The sequence below is a fragment of the Caretta caretta genome, chromosome 13 (genome assembly GCF_965140235.1).
Source record: "Caretta caretta isolate rCarCar2 chromosome 13, rCarCar1.hap1, whole genome shotgun sequence".
NCBI lineage: Eukaryota > Metazoa > Chordata > Testudines > Cheloniidae > Caretta > Caretta caretta.
In genome coordinates this window covers 2986591-3002735 of record NC_134218.1, presented here as the reverse complement: position 1 = coordinate 3002735, position 16145 = coordinate 2986591, and the positions used below count along the sequence as shown (strand labels likewise).

General features: G+C 58.2%; 1 protein-coding gene and 1 long non-coding RNA gene across 4 annotated transcripts in view; one reads left to right on the top strand and one right to left on the bottom strand.

Annotated features, from left to right (window-relative positions):
* Positions 1 to 4367: 4367 nt before the first annotated feature.
* NRSN2 (neurensin 2) lies at positions 4368 to 12201 on the bottom strand. Of its 3 annotated transcripts, none has more exons than XM_048819899.2 (3): positions 11535 to 12201; positions 8650 to 8840; positions 4368 to 6641 (listed from the first exon to the last, which is right to left on the bottom strand). In XM_048819899.2, exons 2-3 carry the CDS (start codon positions 8833 to 8835, stop codon positions 6315 to 6317), a joined length of 513 nt encoding a protein of 170 aa, XP_048675856.2. In that variant the 5' UTR covers positions 8836 to 8840; positions 11535 to 12201; the 3' UTR covers positions 4368 to 6314. The 3 variants fall into 3 exon arrangements, with proteins under 3 accessions (XP_048675856.2, XP_048675855.2, XP_048675854.2); XM_048819898.2 differs by having other exon boundaries at positions 4373 to 6764; positions 11880 to 12019; XM_048819897.2 differs by having other exon boundaries at positions 4374 to 6764; positions 11535 to 12016.
* Positions 12202 to 13709: 1508 nt separating this feature from the next.
* The window catches only part of LOC142068698 (uncharacterized), a 35208-nt gene continuing 32772 nt past the window's right edge, over positions 13710 to 16145 (top strand). The window contains exons 1-2 of the long non-coding RNA XR_012664624.1: positions 13710 to 14016; positions 15695 to 15839. This is a non-coding gene — a long non-coding RNA (uncharacterized LOC142068698). The remainder of the gene's footprint in view (positions 14017 to 15694; positions 15840 to 16145) is intronic.

Below are 16145 nucleotides of genomic sequence, written 5' to 3'. Positions count from 1 at the left end.
TTGAGGAGTCAGGAACGAGTGGCTCAGGCCCAGGAAAGGGAGAGGGGATGGTAACCCCAGCCCGCTGAACAGAGCGGGAAGCAGCAAATGCAGTGCACAGCTCCGGCCAGTAGCGGGAGCGCAAGGCAGGAAGTCCGGAGGGGCCAGGGGAGATGCCAGGTGATGAAAGTTGGCGCATTTTTGCAGGTGTCCTTGACTAAGGGCTCCCCGTCAGCCCTGCAGGCTGCTCGCTGTCTCCTGGGGACATGCAGCTCCTGCCTGGGACTGGGGGTGTGCACACGCGCTAATCCTCTGCCGTGCCCACGGCCGACACTGACCCTGTGCGCTTTGGGGCGTGCATTACAGAGCATGGCGCGTCCATCCTTCAGTCACACGTGTGAAGCCACAGCCCATATGTGCACATGGGAGACAACAGTGGAGTCTGGAGCTGGGCTGCATCAGGTCAACATTGCTGAGCCACGGCCCCCCTTCGGTCCACTGGCTTTCGCCATGCGTCGTCACACAGGTTCTTGGCTCCGTTCACCAGAGCCATTCCCCTCCTCCCCTGAGGTGCCTGCCTGATTCCCAAAGACCCTATTTTCCAGAAATGGGGAAGCCTGCCGGGGGGATGAGCCCCTCTCCCATCCCAGCACTCAGAGCTCCCTTCCTCAGCGCTGCAGCCAAGCTAGGCCAGGGCCTGTCTGTAACGCTGGAGAGACTGTGAGCAGGGACCAGGCCATGGAATCACATGAGGGACAGCACCTCTGGGGCTGGAGGAGGGGAACAGCATCTCTCCAAAGAAAAGACCCCACCCCGTGCCGTGGGTGACCCAGAAATAGCTTTCTGCTGCCTGTCAGATCTGTTCCCTGCACAGCAGCCCGGCCAGAGATGGGGGCATGCAGGACAAACTGGGGTGTTCGCATTCAGATGAGTCAGCCTTTGACAGCACATGGCAGGGTGGTGGGAGAGGGGGGTATGGTTGGCTTCGCTCTCTTGTGGGCGCTCAGCTTTCGAAAGTTTGGCAGGTCTGTCACTGAGTGTGTGTCCGCTACAGGGAGCCAGGGCCCGCCTGGCGAGCCAGACGCAGCCGGGAAAGTGACTGTAGCAGAAGGGGTGAAGCTATTGCCTGGAACTCAACCTTCTGTCCCACTTGGACCCGTTTACTAACCCCCTTGGACTAGCAGTGGGGGCGAGCTCAGACTTCCCAGGGCTCGGGGCTTGGATCCCAGGCCTGTGTCTGGCCCACTATAGAGACAAGAGGCCCCCCACCAAATTTGGATACAAATCTGCATCCAAGTTCCCCTACAGCTGTGGGCCGTTTGGATGTGGGGGTTCGGCTCTTGCCAAGCTCTCTACCTACCCAAAACAATAGGGCGGATTTTCAAGCCAGTTTGCACACAGCTTCCATTACCAGGCACAAACAGTGCACAAAGCAGGTCGCCGCTGCACGCAGTCACCTCGCGTGCTTGGAATCCGCAGCGCTTCCCGTCAGTCCCATGTGTATGTCTCTGTGCCCGGAGTTCGAATAAACAACGTGGCCAAAGTATTGCATCGCTGGGGAAATGAAATAAACCTACAAACCCCACGACACACTGGCCTCCCTCTATTCCCCAGGCCAGGCCCAGGCAATGGCTCCGCCGACCCTGAATGCAGCCCTCCCAGAACGGGGCTGGGTTAAAGAACTGCTCTCCTTCTGGTGGCAGGAGGCGCAGTCAAGCCTACGTCAGCGTCAGAGCAAACGCCCAGCTTCCACTCGCGCAGCTGTTGCCATGACCCAGGCTGCTGGGAGCTGCTGGCTGACTCAGCCTTCTCGGTTTTATCTTTCCCATTCATCTCGGGCCAGGCTCTGTGCCTGCGCGCTCCAGAAGCCCCGTGGCGAGCTCCGGCACCCAAGGTAGCGCGCGTCTCCCGGAGCAGCGTGCACACGGCCGGGGTGGCGTAGCGATGCAGAACCAGAAGTGTGCTCCAGGGAATGGCTGGGAATTCATGCCCCTTGGGGAGCGGCGAGGAGGGCAGAGCTGCACCTTCTGTATTCCCAGCCTCTCCCAGCGGGCGGCACTGCAGGGCCTGGTGCAGGAGCACTGGCTACAAAGTCTCTCACAGCTGCATTAGCCCTATCTCCTCCCAGCAGGCATCACTGCACAGGGGGGATCTCACGTCTGCTCCAGTCCTGGCCTCTGCCACCACTGGCCTATCTGCAATGATGAAGGCGCCCTGGCTGCAGTTGGGAGCGCAGAGCGACATGCATCCCCCACTCTCCCACGGGGGTCGCGGGAGGGAACGGGGCACGGGAGCTGGCTGCAGTGGAGCTGAAGGACTGGGTTGATGTGACCACATTGGTGCATGCTGTGGAAGCAGCCTGGGGAGAGCTGGTGCAGAATCTGAGCTGCAGCGGCATTGGGCCCTCTTCATCTCCTCCCTGGGTAACAGATGGGGGGGGGGGGCAGAAAGCCCTGTGGAAGGGCCGCTGTCAGGGCTGTGCCCCTACTGTGCAGCCCTGGGGGCCATAAGTGCTGGTTCCCTTCCCTCCCCCCCACCCAATGCTCCCTGTGCAGGAGGAAACGCTCAGCTTCCTTCTGCAGGCTGCTCTCCGGGTCTCCCCCCGACCCAGCACTGAGCTCCCGCTGAGCCACAGGACATCCTGTCTGCACCAAGGGAGCCAGACCCTGAAGGGGAATGGCCAGTCACCCCTGCTGCCTCCCCCTCCTGCCCCTTCCCAGGAGCTGCCTGCCTCCCTCACCCATGCTCCCAGGGTCCCATCTGTGCTTTGTGGGGCCCCTGTACACAGGCACATGCCAGGGGAAGCTCTGAGGAACCCCAGCCTGCTTGGGGATGGCCCCTGCTCTGGATTTCTCCTCCCCGTCTCCGTCCCGCCCCCACATTACTTCTGTTTCTTCTTTCCTTCCCTATTTCACTCACTCCTCCAGTTACTTGCTGCTTCATTCATCCTTTCCCATGCCCTGGAAGTCACCTTCCCCTCGTCCTCACTCCCCTCCCTCTCTCACTTCCTTCTTCATTCACTTTTTTGCTTCGTCCCTCATTCAGTCACCAAGGGATTAGGCCTGTGACTCGCTCGCACCGGGGCTTGCCAACCCTGTCTGGATCCTGGGGGCGAGGCTCCTGGGAAAGAAGCTGAAGGCAGGAAATCTGAGATTAGCCATCCCTCCTGACCTCTGGGCAGGCTCCCTTCCCCTTCCCCCTCATCAGGCCCATTCTCCCCACTTTTCTAGCATCTCCCACAGCTGTTTGCAGAAGCTACAATTCATTGTATGCTGCACGAACCCTCTCCGGAGAGCCTGACCCAGATCTTATGGGGCATCACATGGCCTCTGTGGCATGCAGAGTTTTGCAAAAATGCTATGCAGGGGCCCAGTCCTGCCGCCAGTGACGACTGGGCCCCATGTGTGCAGATTGCTGGAAGCAGCCTCCCTATAGGCTCTGTGGAGACTCAATGAGCACCAGCCAGGTTGTAAGCATCATTAAGGCTACCCACTCCATGGGATCCTTGTGGATGGAAAGGGGTGTGGAAGCAAGTCATTAGCATGGTACAAAGTACTTACCTGGGGATCGAGGGGAGGGGCTGCGAGGGCTGGCAAACAGGCCAGGAGGCAAAGGGCTGTCCCACGTCCCCATATTTACGCACTAGCAATGAATAAAACCCGCCTACATTAAAGTGACGCTATCAGAGGGGGAGTGCAGGGGGCGGGTGGAGGTGGAGGGGGCTTTGCCTTGGGATCCAGGTCGGGCAGCACCGCAGTCGGGACTGAATCCATTGCCCTGGGAGGTCGGGTCCCAGCGATTCTGCGCCTGACCTGAGCTGGACAGGTCAGGGAACAAGGGATAAGGAGCAGAAACAGGATGTTTCTCCCAGGTCAGTTCCCTTGTCCGGGAGCCAGGGAAGCCTGAGCGGCGAGGAATTTGCTGCTCCCTGGGGTCTGCTCTGAGCCAGCCCCAGCTCCAGCATGGTAGAGAGGGCCGGGCAGGCGATGGGCCCTGCCAGGCGGGCGTGAGGCACTCCCAGAGCCCAGGGCTCGGGGCATTGGGCAGAGGTGACCTCTGCTGCTCGCTGAAAAGCTGCTCCCAGGCTCTGTGTCCTCAGGAGCCTGTTGTCAGTGAGCCCTGGCAGTGCCATTCCTCCAGCCCTGAGCTCTGAGCACACAGCTCCACCAGGCGGTGACGTGTGGAAAAGGGGCCGCCCGGATTCCTGCCTCAGCTCAGGGGAGGCCAGGGCACATGCAGGGGAAGAGCGGCACATGGGCCTTGGCAGTCTGGGGTAGGGGGCCAGAATGGCCATGAACGCCTCCAGGGTCAGACCTGGCTTGGGCGGCTGTGCCCAGCACCGGCTCTCCTCACCAGGGAGTGCTCATAATCCTCCAGGGCTCCCTGCCTCCTCACACCCTCCCCTGGTGTGTGTCACGTGCCCCGGGCCATGGATTCCCCTGCTCTCTCTGACTGGGGCACCGGCAGCTTCCACAGGAATATCCTAAAAGCCAGCCCTAATCCAGGAAGTGCTGAATGGGGCCATTGGAACGCGTCTGTTCTTGTCACTCGGACTGAACTCAGCGTCTGAGCTTATCCATGGTAGACAGGGGCTGAACTCGGAAGTCCCCGATGAGGGTGGAGAGTTGGATGAATGGGATGCGGGTCTGAACTGCCCCATGGCCCTGCAAAATCAATACTAGCTGGACATTCCTAAATACTTCATGCCCAGGTATATTACTTTGCGGTAGTCGAGCTGTGAGGTGGCGAAGGCCTGAATCATTGAGGTCAAGTCATTGTCCATTTCCACTAGGACAGGATAGAGTCTCCTAACAAATATCTTGAATTAAACTTGCTGCCAAGTCTTGTGATTTTATTGTAAGTCTCAAGATATTTGGTCTTTTCTTTCAATCCCCAGCTCCTGGAGTCATGTGATTATATGAAACTCAGCTTTCACTTGAAGAAAAAAAAGTACATTTCTATCCCACTGTTTCAGAGAAAAGCTTGCAAACCTGACCCCTAAAGGTCCCAAACCAGTAAGCATATAAAAAGAACCCATTTTTTATTTTTAAAATCCCATGATTTCAGCCATTCACACCATCCTGGGGGGCCCTGAGTCATGCTTTTTGAACTCCTGGTTGGAGCTGGTCAAGAATTTTTTGAGGAAACATTTTTACCATTTTGTCAAAACTGAAACTGTTCCTGAAAGTGGGTTGATTTAGAGGAATCTCCTGTCTCAAAAACCCAACCCTCAGGTAATTGAAGGTAATAGGAATATCAAGGCCCATGTCACGGGTGCTAAATTCCACTCCCAGTTATACCAGTGCAAAACTGCTGACATCATCAGGGTGGCCTCACCAGATCTGAGAAAAGAAGGTGACCAAAGTCAATAGCAATGTCTAACTCGTCCTGCTTGGAATTGTGCTGGAGTCCTGCAGGATTGTTGTGGGGTTTTCCTTGGGCTTTTCTACCTTATGCATGTTTCGTTCTCCTCCCTAGTAATTAACAGAACCTTATTCTGTGTCTGCCTTTCATTAAAACTATATTCTAAACAGTAATTGAATGGCATTTGACCTCTGTAGCCATTGATCAGATTAGCCAATATCTCCTGTTTAAAGTGTCTAAAGGGCAGAAGCTGTGTCAAATGATTTTGTGATCTGATTAAGCAGAGAATTGAATTCAGTTGTGGGACTGGTTAGAAGGTGAAGGGGGCTGTCGTGTGACACCCAGGGCTCATGGGATTGTGACAAAGTCATGCTGGAAATGACTGATGATGAACCTGAGTTTCTTTGTATCTTTATTGAACCAGCACGGAAGGAGGACATTGCTGGACTGGTACTCAGACACTTTCATCAGTCACAGCTGACCAGGAAGCAGGGCAGAGGAAGGTGGATCACAGAAAAGTTGGGACTTTGTCCATTAGGCGATGGCCAATCGTACTCCACCTCTACCTCAGAACACACTTTCCTTCTTGCTTCTTGTAGTCCAGCCTCCAGATGATGTGGCATGAGATGATCCTATTGGCTTAAAGGCTGAGGCAGCCTGAGCTCAGGTGGGGCGTTTCTGTTCTGGCTCGAGCCAGGTGGCACCTCCAGCCTCAGATCTTCCCACGTGGGGGGCCAGGCCAGAGCCTCCCTCCACACTCCTCCCTTCCCCAGTGGAAGGCTCAGCTTTAGCCACTTGCAGTTCCCCAGGTTCTGCAGATGAAGCAGTGGGAAGGGGTCCAGGTGCTGCACCCACCTTCCTCCTGCTAATGCTGAATGGTGACACATTGGTGCTCCTTAGAGCCAGGGGCAGTGGGGCTGTTAATCGGGGTGTAGCAGTAACACGGGGGGGAGACAGAAGAACTCTTCGCTTCAGGGTGCGGGTGCAGCGGTGGAGGGGGGCAGAAGGGGGAGCCGTGTGTCCCTCTTTGGCTGTATGTTTTGTATCTGCGAAGTGCCGAAGGGCACGGCCGGTGATCCTGCTGCTGCCGCCGGCGGCATGATGATGGTGCTGTGCTTCTTCAGGGGGCTCTCCCGCAGAATGGGCGACAGCTGCTGCTCCTCCTCTTCCTCGCCCCCTCGTGCAGTCCTGCCCAGCATGCACGCCAGGACGCCCGCAGCCCCCAGGGCCCCGGCCACGGCGCACAGGACAGTGCCCACCAGTCTGCAGGTCTCCAGGGCATGGTTATACGCCATCGCCTGCAGGTCAAGCACCATAAACTCTTCCTCTCCGATGCCCTCCAGCTTCGGGGGCACCAGGTAACCTGTGGCCAGTGCTGCGGCTCCAATCAGCAAGAGCAGCACTCCAGCTGAGAGACTCACCTGGGGGCCGGGATGCAAAGGGCTCAGTCTGCGTGCTACTAATGAGAGGAAAGGCTCTACCACCGGGGATGGGGACAGAATGGTTTAGGGCACTGGCCTGGCACCCCCGAGAGCGGGGTTTCTAGTCCTGGCTTGACCCTTGGGCACTCCCTCCCTCTCTCTGTGCCTCCGTTTCCCCTCCCACCCTTTGTTTCTAGACCATCTGCTCTTCGGGGCAGGGTCTGTCTCTTGCAGTGCCTGGCACCCGGCGCATCTAAGACAAATGAACAACCCCAGCCCCCTGGAGATGCCCCCACCATAACCCCCGAGCCCATCCCCCAACTCAGATAACCCTCCGCAGTAACCCAAGGCCTACGGCCAGCTGCTAAAGCCCATAAATAATCATGGACTCTAGATTCAAAGTCCCAGCCAGTAGGTCCCCTGGATTAGGCATTTGGGAAGCTACTTAGCGAGACTCATTAAAGAGCCTCTCTCTGGCCCCCACATGGAAAATGTTGTCCGATGAGCTGATTCTGTGCCCAGGGCCCCCGCTTTCATTGCAGGCCCGGGGATGGGGGGTCTCTGATTCTGCAGGGGCACAATGAGGACTCGAGCGAGGGGAGGAGAGGGCCGGGACCATGCCAGCACAGCAGCTGAATTGCATCCAGTGCTGCAGGCTGATTCATTTGGGGGAGGTGTCAGCTGATCTCAGGGCTACCTGCACAGTTGACCTGGTGACCCTGCATCATCACATGACCAGGTGGGGAAGCCCTGGCTTGAGATCCTCCTGAGTGCTGAGCTCCTTCCTTCTTTCTGACTAGCTGGGAAGCAGCGAGACATTGCACCTTAGGGTCCGTAGCATGGTGGTTAGCTCGCATGTACAGCGTTTTCAAGGGGTAGGAACTGGGGTCAGGGAGTCAAGACTCCTGGGTTGCACCCCCCTTCTGGCCTGAGACAGACTGGTCTCAGCCTGTGTGTGCCTCAGTTTCTTCCTCTATAAAAAGGGGCTAAGGATCCCTCCCTCCCAGTGCTGCGAGGCTGAGTTAATATTTGTGCTGGGAAGTGAGTCGAGACCCTCCGATAAAAGGGGAGTTTGGATTGGGACAGCATGGGCCCACCTCCAGCTAGGGGTGGCTTCTCCTCTGAGTCCCTAGCAGGTCCCTAGTGACCAGTGTTCAGACGTCAGCTCTTCACTGCCTGATTGAAGCTAGACAGGTGCACACTTGTAACTCAGCATGGGAACAACTTACCAAGGGCTGTGGGGATTCTCCCTCAGCAGCCAGCTTTAGATCCAGATTGGATGGTTTCTACACGATCGGCTCTTGTTCAAACAGGGATTATTTCGGGAAGTCCCCGGGCCTGTGCTGGACAGGTCAGACTAGCTGATCACAGTGGCCTTGAAATCTGCGGGTTCAGCAGAAGCCCAGGGCTGGGCTAGACAGCGTTGCTGCTTGCCAGCACGGAGGGGAGAGGTCCTGGGGAAGGGCAGGCTAGGGCACGTTGGCTGAGCTGCGAGGGGGAGGCCAGTGCCATACCTGCCTGCACGGTGCCTCAGCCGGACGACTCTGCGATCCAGAGAGCTGGGTGATCCCTGACGGCTGAACCGCCCGGCATCTCCGGCACGCTGTGCCTCATCCTCCTCTGGCCCTGGGGAAGGGTCTCTAGCCTTCTAACGGCAGAGGGCCAGAGAGGGTCCCTGGACAGGACAAGCCAGGCAATCCAAACTGGGGAGGAGGAGAAGGAACCCAGGCTCTTACTGTGGGCTTGAGAGTTTCGGGGGGAAATCCTGGGATGGGACTTGACTGTCCCAGAGGTGACACCCAGATAGGGTGAGTGACCCTTGACCCCAGGGTCCAGGAGCAGAGCACCTCCCAGCAGGGGCTAATGATGCTGACATGGTTCTTACCTTCCACACGAGGGAGGGCCATCCGCCGTGGGCACGGGAGACTGGGGGTTCGGTCATGTCATCAGCCAGACTGGCACCGGTGCAGTCCTCGTAGAAGAGGTGCAGGTAGGAGCGGACCCCATACCACTTCCCGCGCTCCACATTGGGCCCCCGGCTGCAGCCGCACGACTGGCTGCGGGCAGGCATGGAGCCTGGGGAGGGGATTGAGAACACCTGTCAGGACGTCCCTTTGCGGCTGATGCCGAGCTCAGGGAGGTGAACGCCTCCAGGAGTGGAGCTAGCCCTGTGCCCGTGGGCACGGCACGTCGGGGATACCCACAAGACACATGCAGGCCCCATCCCGCAGCCGGATGCCAGGACACGACTGCAGCCAGACATTCACATTCTGCTGAGCACAGTCCACTCCTGAGGTGAGTGACTGGGGGGCACCCAGGAGTGCACTGCTGACTGGTGCCTTTCCCACAGTGTAAGCACAGCCCACCCCTGAGCCTGTCCACTGTGTCTAGCTAGAGGGTGTCCCCTAGTGGTTAGAAGACAGACAGAACCCAGGATTTCTGGGTTCAGTTCCAAGCTGTGCTGATAACTAGCCAAGTGGCCTTGGGTCAGTCACTTAATCTCTGTGTGACTCGGTTTCCCCATATGTGAAATGGGGGTAATGACCCTTGTGCCCATCACAGAGGGCTGGGCAGCGTGCTTTGGTTCATTCATGTTCCACAGGGAGGGAAGGTCTCTGGGAATATGGAGAGTCAGAGCCAGTCTGTAAAGCTCGGACTCAGTTTTCGGTTCCCCTGCTCTCACCCAGTGGCCAAGAATGTTCCCCCTGCTCTTTCTGAGCGTGCTCCCCACCCGTCTTGTGGGGCAGGACACCCCCAAGCTGGGTGCCACCTCCCTCCCATGGCGGGGTGGGCTCCCAGAGCCCTCTCCCAACTGGAGACACTAGGGAGCGGCTTCATCTTCGTCAGGACGTGATGTTTGAAACCTGGCTCCGATAAACTGGGGGCCGAGAGGATCTTGTTAGCTCGGGCTGAGGGGTTAATGGCCAGGGCATGGGATAACAGTACGCGGGGAGGGGGAGCTGAGGGGTGGGCATGGGGACAGAAGTGAGGAGACAGGAGTGACGGCTCTGAACCACCATCTCAGCCTCCTGAGAGCGCCTCCTGCTGGTACCAAGGAGACATGGGCATTCTCAGCGCGTCAGGCCTAGTATCCTCGGCCCATGAGGAGCTGGACTGGGCCCTTCAGAGCAGGGCCAGCCCTTGCTGAGCCAGGGCCCTGCTCCCACGGCTCCCCTGCTCAGTGTCAGGTTCCTGCCCCATTGATATCAAGGAGGGTTTGGCCAGGACCGCAGCCCATCATCCTGTGGGCAGAGTCAGCTTGCAGGACCTGGGAAGGGCCAATGAGATGATTGTTGGGTCTCCTCCCACGAGGATGTTGGGGGAACCTGCAGCCCCGGTGCTTTGCAAGCCTTGGGCATCCGGGGGGGGGGGGGGGAGCAGCGTGAGCTTTGCGTGCCCGCGCTCCCTGGCGGTCGGTTCCAGAGTCACTGCCTCAAGTGGAAGCTGAGATTGACACCTCTGGTGCACCCACCAATCGCGGGACCCTTTCTGGGTCCCAAACTCTGGCCAGCCCTGCCGCTGAACAGAGACTGGCTCCATCCTTCCTGCCAGGAGCCCCCAGCTGAACTCCCGCAGGATCAGGGTATCCCCAGTCACCCAATCATGTGAGCGGAGGAGGAGGAGGGGCAGCGGAGGGGATGGGACCACTCAGCGCTGCCTCCTCATGCTGAAGCAATCCCCCCCCACCCCGCTCCCCACACATACACTTTTCCTATAGCGCTCACACCCACCCTGTCCTGCCTGTCCCCACCAATCACCGCGTCCGCCTTCAGTGGGGCTGAGTAGCACAGCCTGGGGCTGATTGGGCATTGCCATGGGAACTGCCTCGGTGGGCCGCAGTCACAGCTGGGGCTGGGGCGCTGACAGCAGAGCTGGTGTGTGGGGAGGGGGTGGAAATGGCAGAGCCTCCCTGCTGGGCCCTGCGGGGGACGAGGGGCAGGGGAGAAGGGGGACCCCTCAATCCCAGGGGGAAGGGTTTGAGAAGGACTTAGGGGCCAAATTCCTCGCTGGAGTAACCCTGGTGGAGTCACCGGAGTCGCACCCAGGGCCGAGGGGCTGCTCGGAGAGGCGGGTCCCCCACCCACTGAAAGCGCTGAGTGTCTGTGTTAATTTCAGGGAGCCCAGGCCTGGCTGGGGCCTTGCCCTCAGCACTGACACATCACCCAGTCAGACAGACATGCCGCGGGGCCTGGCATGGCGGAGGGTGATCCTGCACCCACAGGGCCTCTCTGCCAGCCGTGGTGGTTAGCAGAGGGTCATCCGATACGGCACCTCCCATCCTTGAGGAGCAGCAGCCCGGGCATAACACCCCTTGCCCCGGTTCCAGCCAGAAGAACCATCCCTACCCGCACAGGCTAAACCCTGATGCTGGGTTTGTGGCCCGGTTACTGGCACTGGGGCATTTGTCATGCCTTCCCTGCTCCTGTACCGAGAAGGCCCATGTCCGGGCAAGAGGTGTCTAACTCTGGGCTCTGTGAGGGGGCCCTGTTGGCACCAGACATCAGAAAATCTCCCCCGCTCCTTGGCGGGTGAGTCACAGGCGAGTAAACACCACTGTCTGCATCGCTGCATCTCATTCTCCCCGTCCCCGCTGATCACTCCCCCCACTTCCTTCCTGCACTTCCATACATGTCCAGGATTTTAGCACATCAAGTTCCCCTTGTGCCCTGCTTGGCCCTGAGGCCGAGCTGGGGGCATTGAGCCACGCCGAGCCGCCTCCCCCATGGAGTAACCTGTGGCAGTTCATGGAGCTGCACCCGCTACCCTTACCGCAGGCTGAGCTCCTAGCGCATCCTTTCCCCTCGGGGCTCTGCCTCTGGGGATGGCCCCTTTGCCTGCGGGACGCCCTCGGGACCGAGACCCGTAGCGGGACGACAGATCTTGCTCCAACAGTATCCAAACTGCACCGGGTGTCTCCTCTCTCCGTGGCTGGCTGGGACGCAGAGGGCGCCGGCTCGGGCCAGGGTTTGGCGGCCGGTGGGAGCTGGAGTTCTTTTTCTTTTCCAAAGGGCTCAGCAGCACCCGCTGAATTGGAGGGTGTGAAAGGGGAGGGAGCCGGGCTGCACGGGGCAGGCAGGGCAGCGAGGAGGGGGTGATGGAGGAAGGGCTGTTTACCTGTTGCAGTGGCCAGCTAGCCCAGCATCTGCCTGGCGTTTCCCAGCCAGCTGAAGCTTGTGAGAGGCTGGCTCCGCACAGCCGTGGAGCTGAGCAGTGTCTGAGTCAGAGGAAGAGAGAGGATGCGTGGCTGTGTGTGTCAGCGGGTCTGAGGGGATGGGAGCATGTGGAGGAGCCGTCAGTCGCAGCGCTGGGGAGTGCGGTGTGCTGGGGGCCGCTAGGCAGGGTGTGACCCCAGCCTGGCAGTGCAGCAAGGGCCCATCTTGGCTGGCAGGGCAGCCGCGTTGGTGGCAAGATGAGAAGGGCAGAGCGGAGAGCCACTGTCTCCACGGTGCCTGGGCAGGGCAGGCCTGCAGCATCAGACTCTGCCCCCGGGCAGGATTCAGGTCTCGGAGACACTGGTGTAAACCCAGGACTAGGACCTCTGAGAGTAGAATCCAGGTCCAGACCTCTGGGCGTGATGGCTGGTCCAGCCTCCAGGGCATCCAGCAGCCCGCGGCTGGGCCGCACAGGGCCATGGTTCTCTCCAGAGAGCCCAGCCAGGCTGGCAGGGATGAGAATCTCCCTCAGCCGTGGAGTTTCACTGACAGCTTGTCGCTTCGAGGGCACGTCCACAGCTTCCTGTTGTGCCATCAAATCAAAGGCAGCTCCCTCAAAATCCATCATCTTCCCCTGGGGCTTGCCCGGCGACCCGGCAGGTAGTGACCATGCATGGCCTCTCTGTAGGAACCACATTGCAAAGGGCAGAGCTGGGAATAGAACCCAACCCAGGCATCCTGACACACAGCCCCCGACCCCAACTGCTAGGCTACGCTTCCCCTTCCTGAGCTCAGACTAGAACCCAGGAGTCCTGCCTGCAGCCCAGGGTTCTAGCTCACTAGCTCTCCAGACCTCCCTTAGAAGCGATGTTCTAACATGACCAGGGCTTGCCGCAGGTTTGCTGGCTGTCCTGGGCTGCATTTCGGCCTGACCTGGTGCTGGTAGCACCTTCCCCGGCTCCCTGAAATTGAGTCATAGAGAGGCTAACTCACAGGGCTCAACTGGGCTTTGTGGAGGGCGTGGTGAGTGGAAGTTGGAGAGATGGTTGATTTAATTCCAAGTATCTAAAGACCAGTTTCTCCTCATTCTCCCAGAAGGAATTGATGATGGGAAAGGACCTGCAGGGGAGATGCAAGGCACATGGGGAGAAAAGAATAACTGAGGGGCTAGAAATATAAAAGGAAGAGGAAATAACTGGATTGGGGAGACTACAGAAAAAAACAGACCTTTGGGTTGGCTTATTATAACATGGGGCGGGATGCAACATTTGGGATCTACCCTTTCCCCCTCCAAAAAAATAAAGGTTTGGGGTATTCAGAGGCTGGGGGTTTGATCTGGATCCAAGCTCCCTCAGAGCGTAGAGGGGATTTGGTTTGGACCTATCCCTAGATCCAACCAGGAACGGACCCTCAGCCCCCTGGTTACGTGTTTGGTCCTGCTGTCACCTTGGTAACAGCTGCTTGGAGAGCAGAGGACAAGAGGAAAACAAGAGAGCTGGGTGTTAATTCCTTCGGGCGCCTTGGAGACAAGGCTTCCGGGGCAGAGGGGTGTATTTGGGTCTCGAGTCGCCCGTTGTTGTTATTGTTGTTATTGTTGTGCTCAGATTTATTTTACTGTGTAACTGCAGTGGGATTAGGGGACGCAGCTCAGAGGCGTGAGCTGCCCTGCAGTTCACCCAATCCTGTAATTCCCCAGCTGGTGTAATCACTTTCTAATACTGGATACAGACAAGAGACCAGCTGCCCGGCCTAATCCGGCCATGAATTTCGGAGCAGTTCTAAAGGGATTTGAATGGCTCTGTTATTTCCACATGGGTTTTATCTGCGGCGGGGCGAGCTTTTCAATTCTTCCCGGAGCCTCTCGGCAGTTGGCTCAGGGGACGGCTCGTTTACCATGAGTCACAGGCCGGCGCCACCGCCCTGTTGCCATGGAGACAACTTTCGCTGGATGCTGAAGTTGACATTCATAGGCTGTTGGTTCTGGAAGGTGGACCTGGGAGGCCTTTGCCACCCCAACGATAATGGATTTAGGGGTGTCCTGAGCCCCTCTGGAAGGACGAACATGCAAGAGATCCTACCGGAGCTGCTCAAGCCATCAGGTCTGGTCTGCTGATGCTTCGGAGGAGAGCAAATAAACCCCATTAGAACCTATGGTGTCTTCCCCCCAAGGGTCTCAGTGCTCTTTGGGGACATTAAACGTGAGCAGTTTACTGCTGGGGGTTAGCTGACTTGCCCCCATCCAGGTCTCGTGATTCCCAGTCCCGGACCTGTACCACAGCCAGGTGTGCCAGGCTACACACAGTGTAGGGCTCCAAATGCCTCCCTGACCCCCACCCCGATCCGCGGACACCCTGACCTGTCAAGTCAGACGTTGCCCCCCGTCGAAGGATCACAGCGGTTGAAGCTCTGAGTGAAGCGCTTAGCCCAGAGGGCACAACAACGCTGATTTGCTAGCTAGCCAAGGCAGGGGAGTGTGATACTTAGTGGCTTGGGGTGAAGTCCTGGCCCCACTCAAGTAAATGGGAACTTTGCCATACATTTCAGCCTAGCCAGGATCTCAGCCGTGGCCTCCACGAGGTCGAAGCGCGAGTCCAAGCTCCAACGGTGTGACCCTGAGCAAGTCTCTTACCCTCCCCGTCTGTAACACGGGGCGCTGGACACGTTCACTAGCTAGTGGCAGACAAGGGCTGGGTGTGCAGAGCGCTGCTGCTGAGCAGCGATGGCTGGAGAAGGTCCCGCGTTCCCATTCCAAATAGCCGCCGGGCCTGGTCCTGCAGCCCTCCACCCCATGCCCTCCACCCCAGCGTGGCCCATGAGTGCAGTGTGTGGTGCCTGGCGGACCCAGCCGGCGCGACTCCAGTGCGTGCCGCTGTGCTGCGCTTGCCCCAGGCAGAAGCTGCTTTTTGGGAGCGTGGCCGCATGCTGCAGCGAGACGCACCGAGGACCAGCTGGACCCTCCCCACAACCCAGGCCAGCCAGGCCTCTCTGCTGAGGCTTGCCCACACGCAGGGCCAGTGAGCACTAACCACAGGGGTGGGTTTTGTGGGGCGGACTGAGAACACTCGATGGCAATGTCAGCGACCTCCAGTCCCTGCTGCCATGGGACTGATTTCAGTCGGCAACCCAGGGAAAGGCTCCAGCCCCTCTGCCTCTGGGCTGCCTGTTTCCCTGGACTGCGCTCCCATCTGCCTGGTATGTCCGACGTGTCTTCTGGGTCCCTCAGGCCCCTTTGTGCTCTGGCCTGCCACTGGGAGGCTGAGGGTTAACTTACTGCCCTTGGCACTACATAGCCTGCTTTCACCTGGCTGCCCTGGCAAACCCAGCTACCAGCCTTGGCGTCTCTCCACAGCTTCGGGTGCTGGAGCCTGTCTTGTGTAACAGGTGAAGGGGTCTGGGCTGGTGTCTAGTACTCAAGGGTCACTGATGACAGCTGGGCTGGTGTTTGACACGGATGTTTAAAGGGGGGTGAGTTTTGGGCCTCAGATTGTTACAACAGGACAGTGGAAGTCCAGCAGAGTCTAAACGTTTGGGGTTTGGTGTGTTTTTAAAATCTACCCGTTCCATGATTAAGTTCTTTCTTTTGCTTCCAAACAAAGTTTATATTTGTGGTATCCACAATAACCAAGGTGTTGTGCCCCCTGCTGGCTCTTTGGCGGCTGCTAACCAGCCAATATTGTTCCCAGACCCCAGGGACACTGAAGTCCAAAGGACACTTTGGCAGGACACCATGCTTTATTCAAGGGACTGATTTGATAAAATCATCTGTATTCATTTCAGCTTTGAGCCAGACCTGGTGACTGAGATCCTGTTTGCCACGCACACAGTCTTGCCGGCCGCTCAGTGCCCCTCTCCCCTTTTCCATGTGTGTGCGGGCATACACAGCACACAGAGGACACAGCACAGGCTGCACACGTCTTTAAAGGTAACCCAACACTTTATTCTTCTCTCAGCTCCCGGCCTTCCCCGCAAAGCAAACAACGAATGCGTAATTTGCTATTTTAATGGGAGAAGCAAATCCCAGGCATTGTCTCAGGGCGTGAATGAGCTTTTTCACTATATTAAAAACGGGGCATGTCCCGGAGTTCTGGCACAGTTAAGAGTGGAGGGACTTTGGGGCCGGGGGGTTGTTTTAAGTGAATCTGTTGGGCGGAGTTGCCGTCAGAGCCTCTGGGACATAAAGGGCCTTAGTTTCCTCTTCACTCCCCCCTTTCCTTGGGTGGAGGATAGT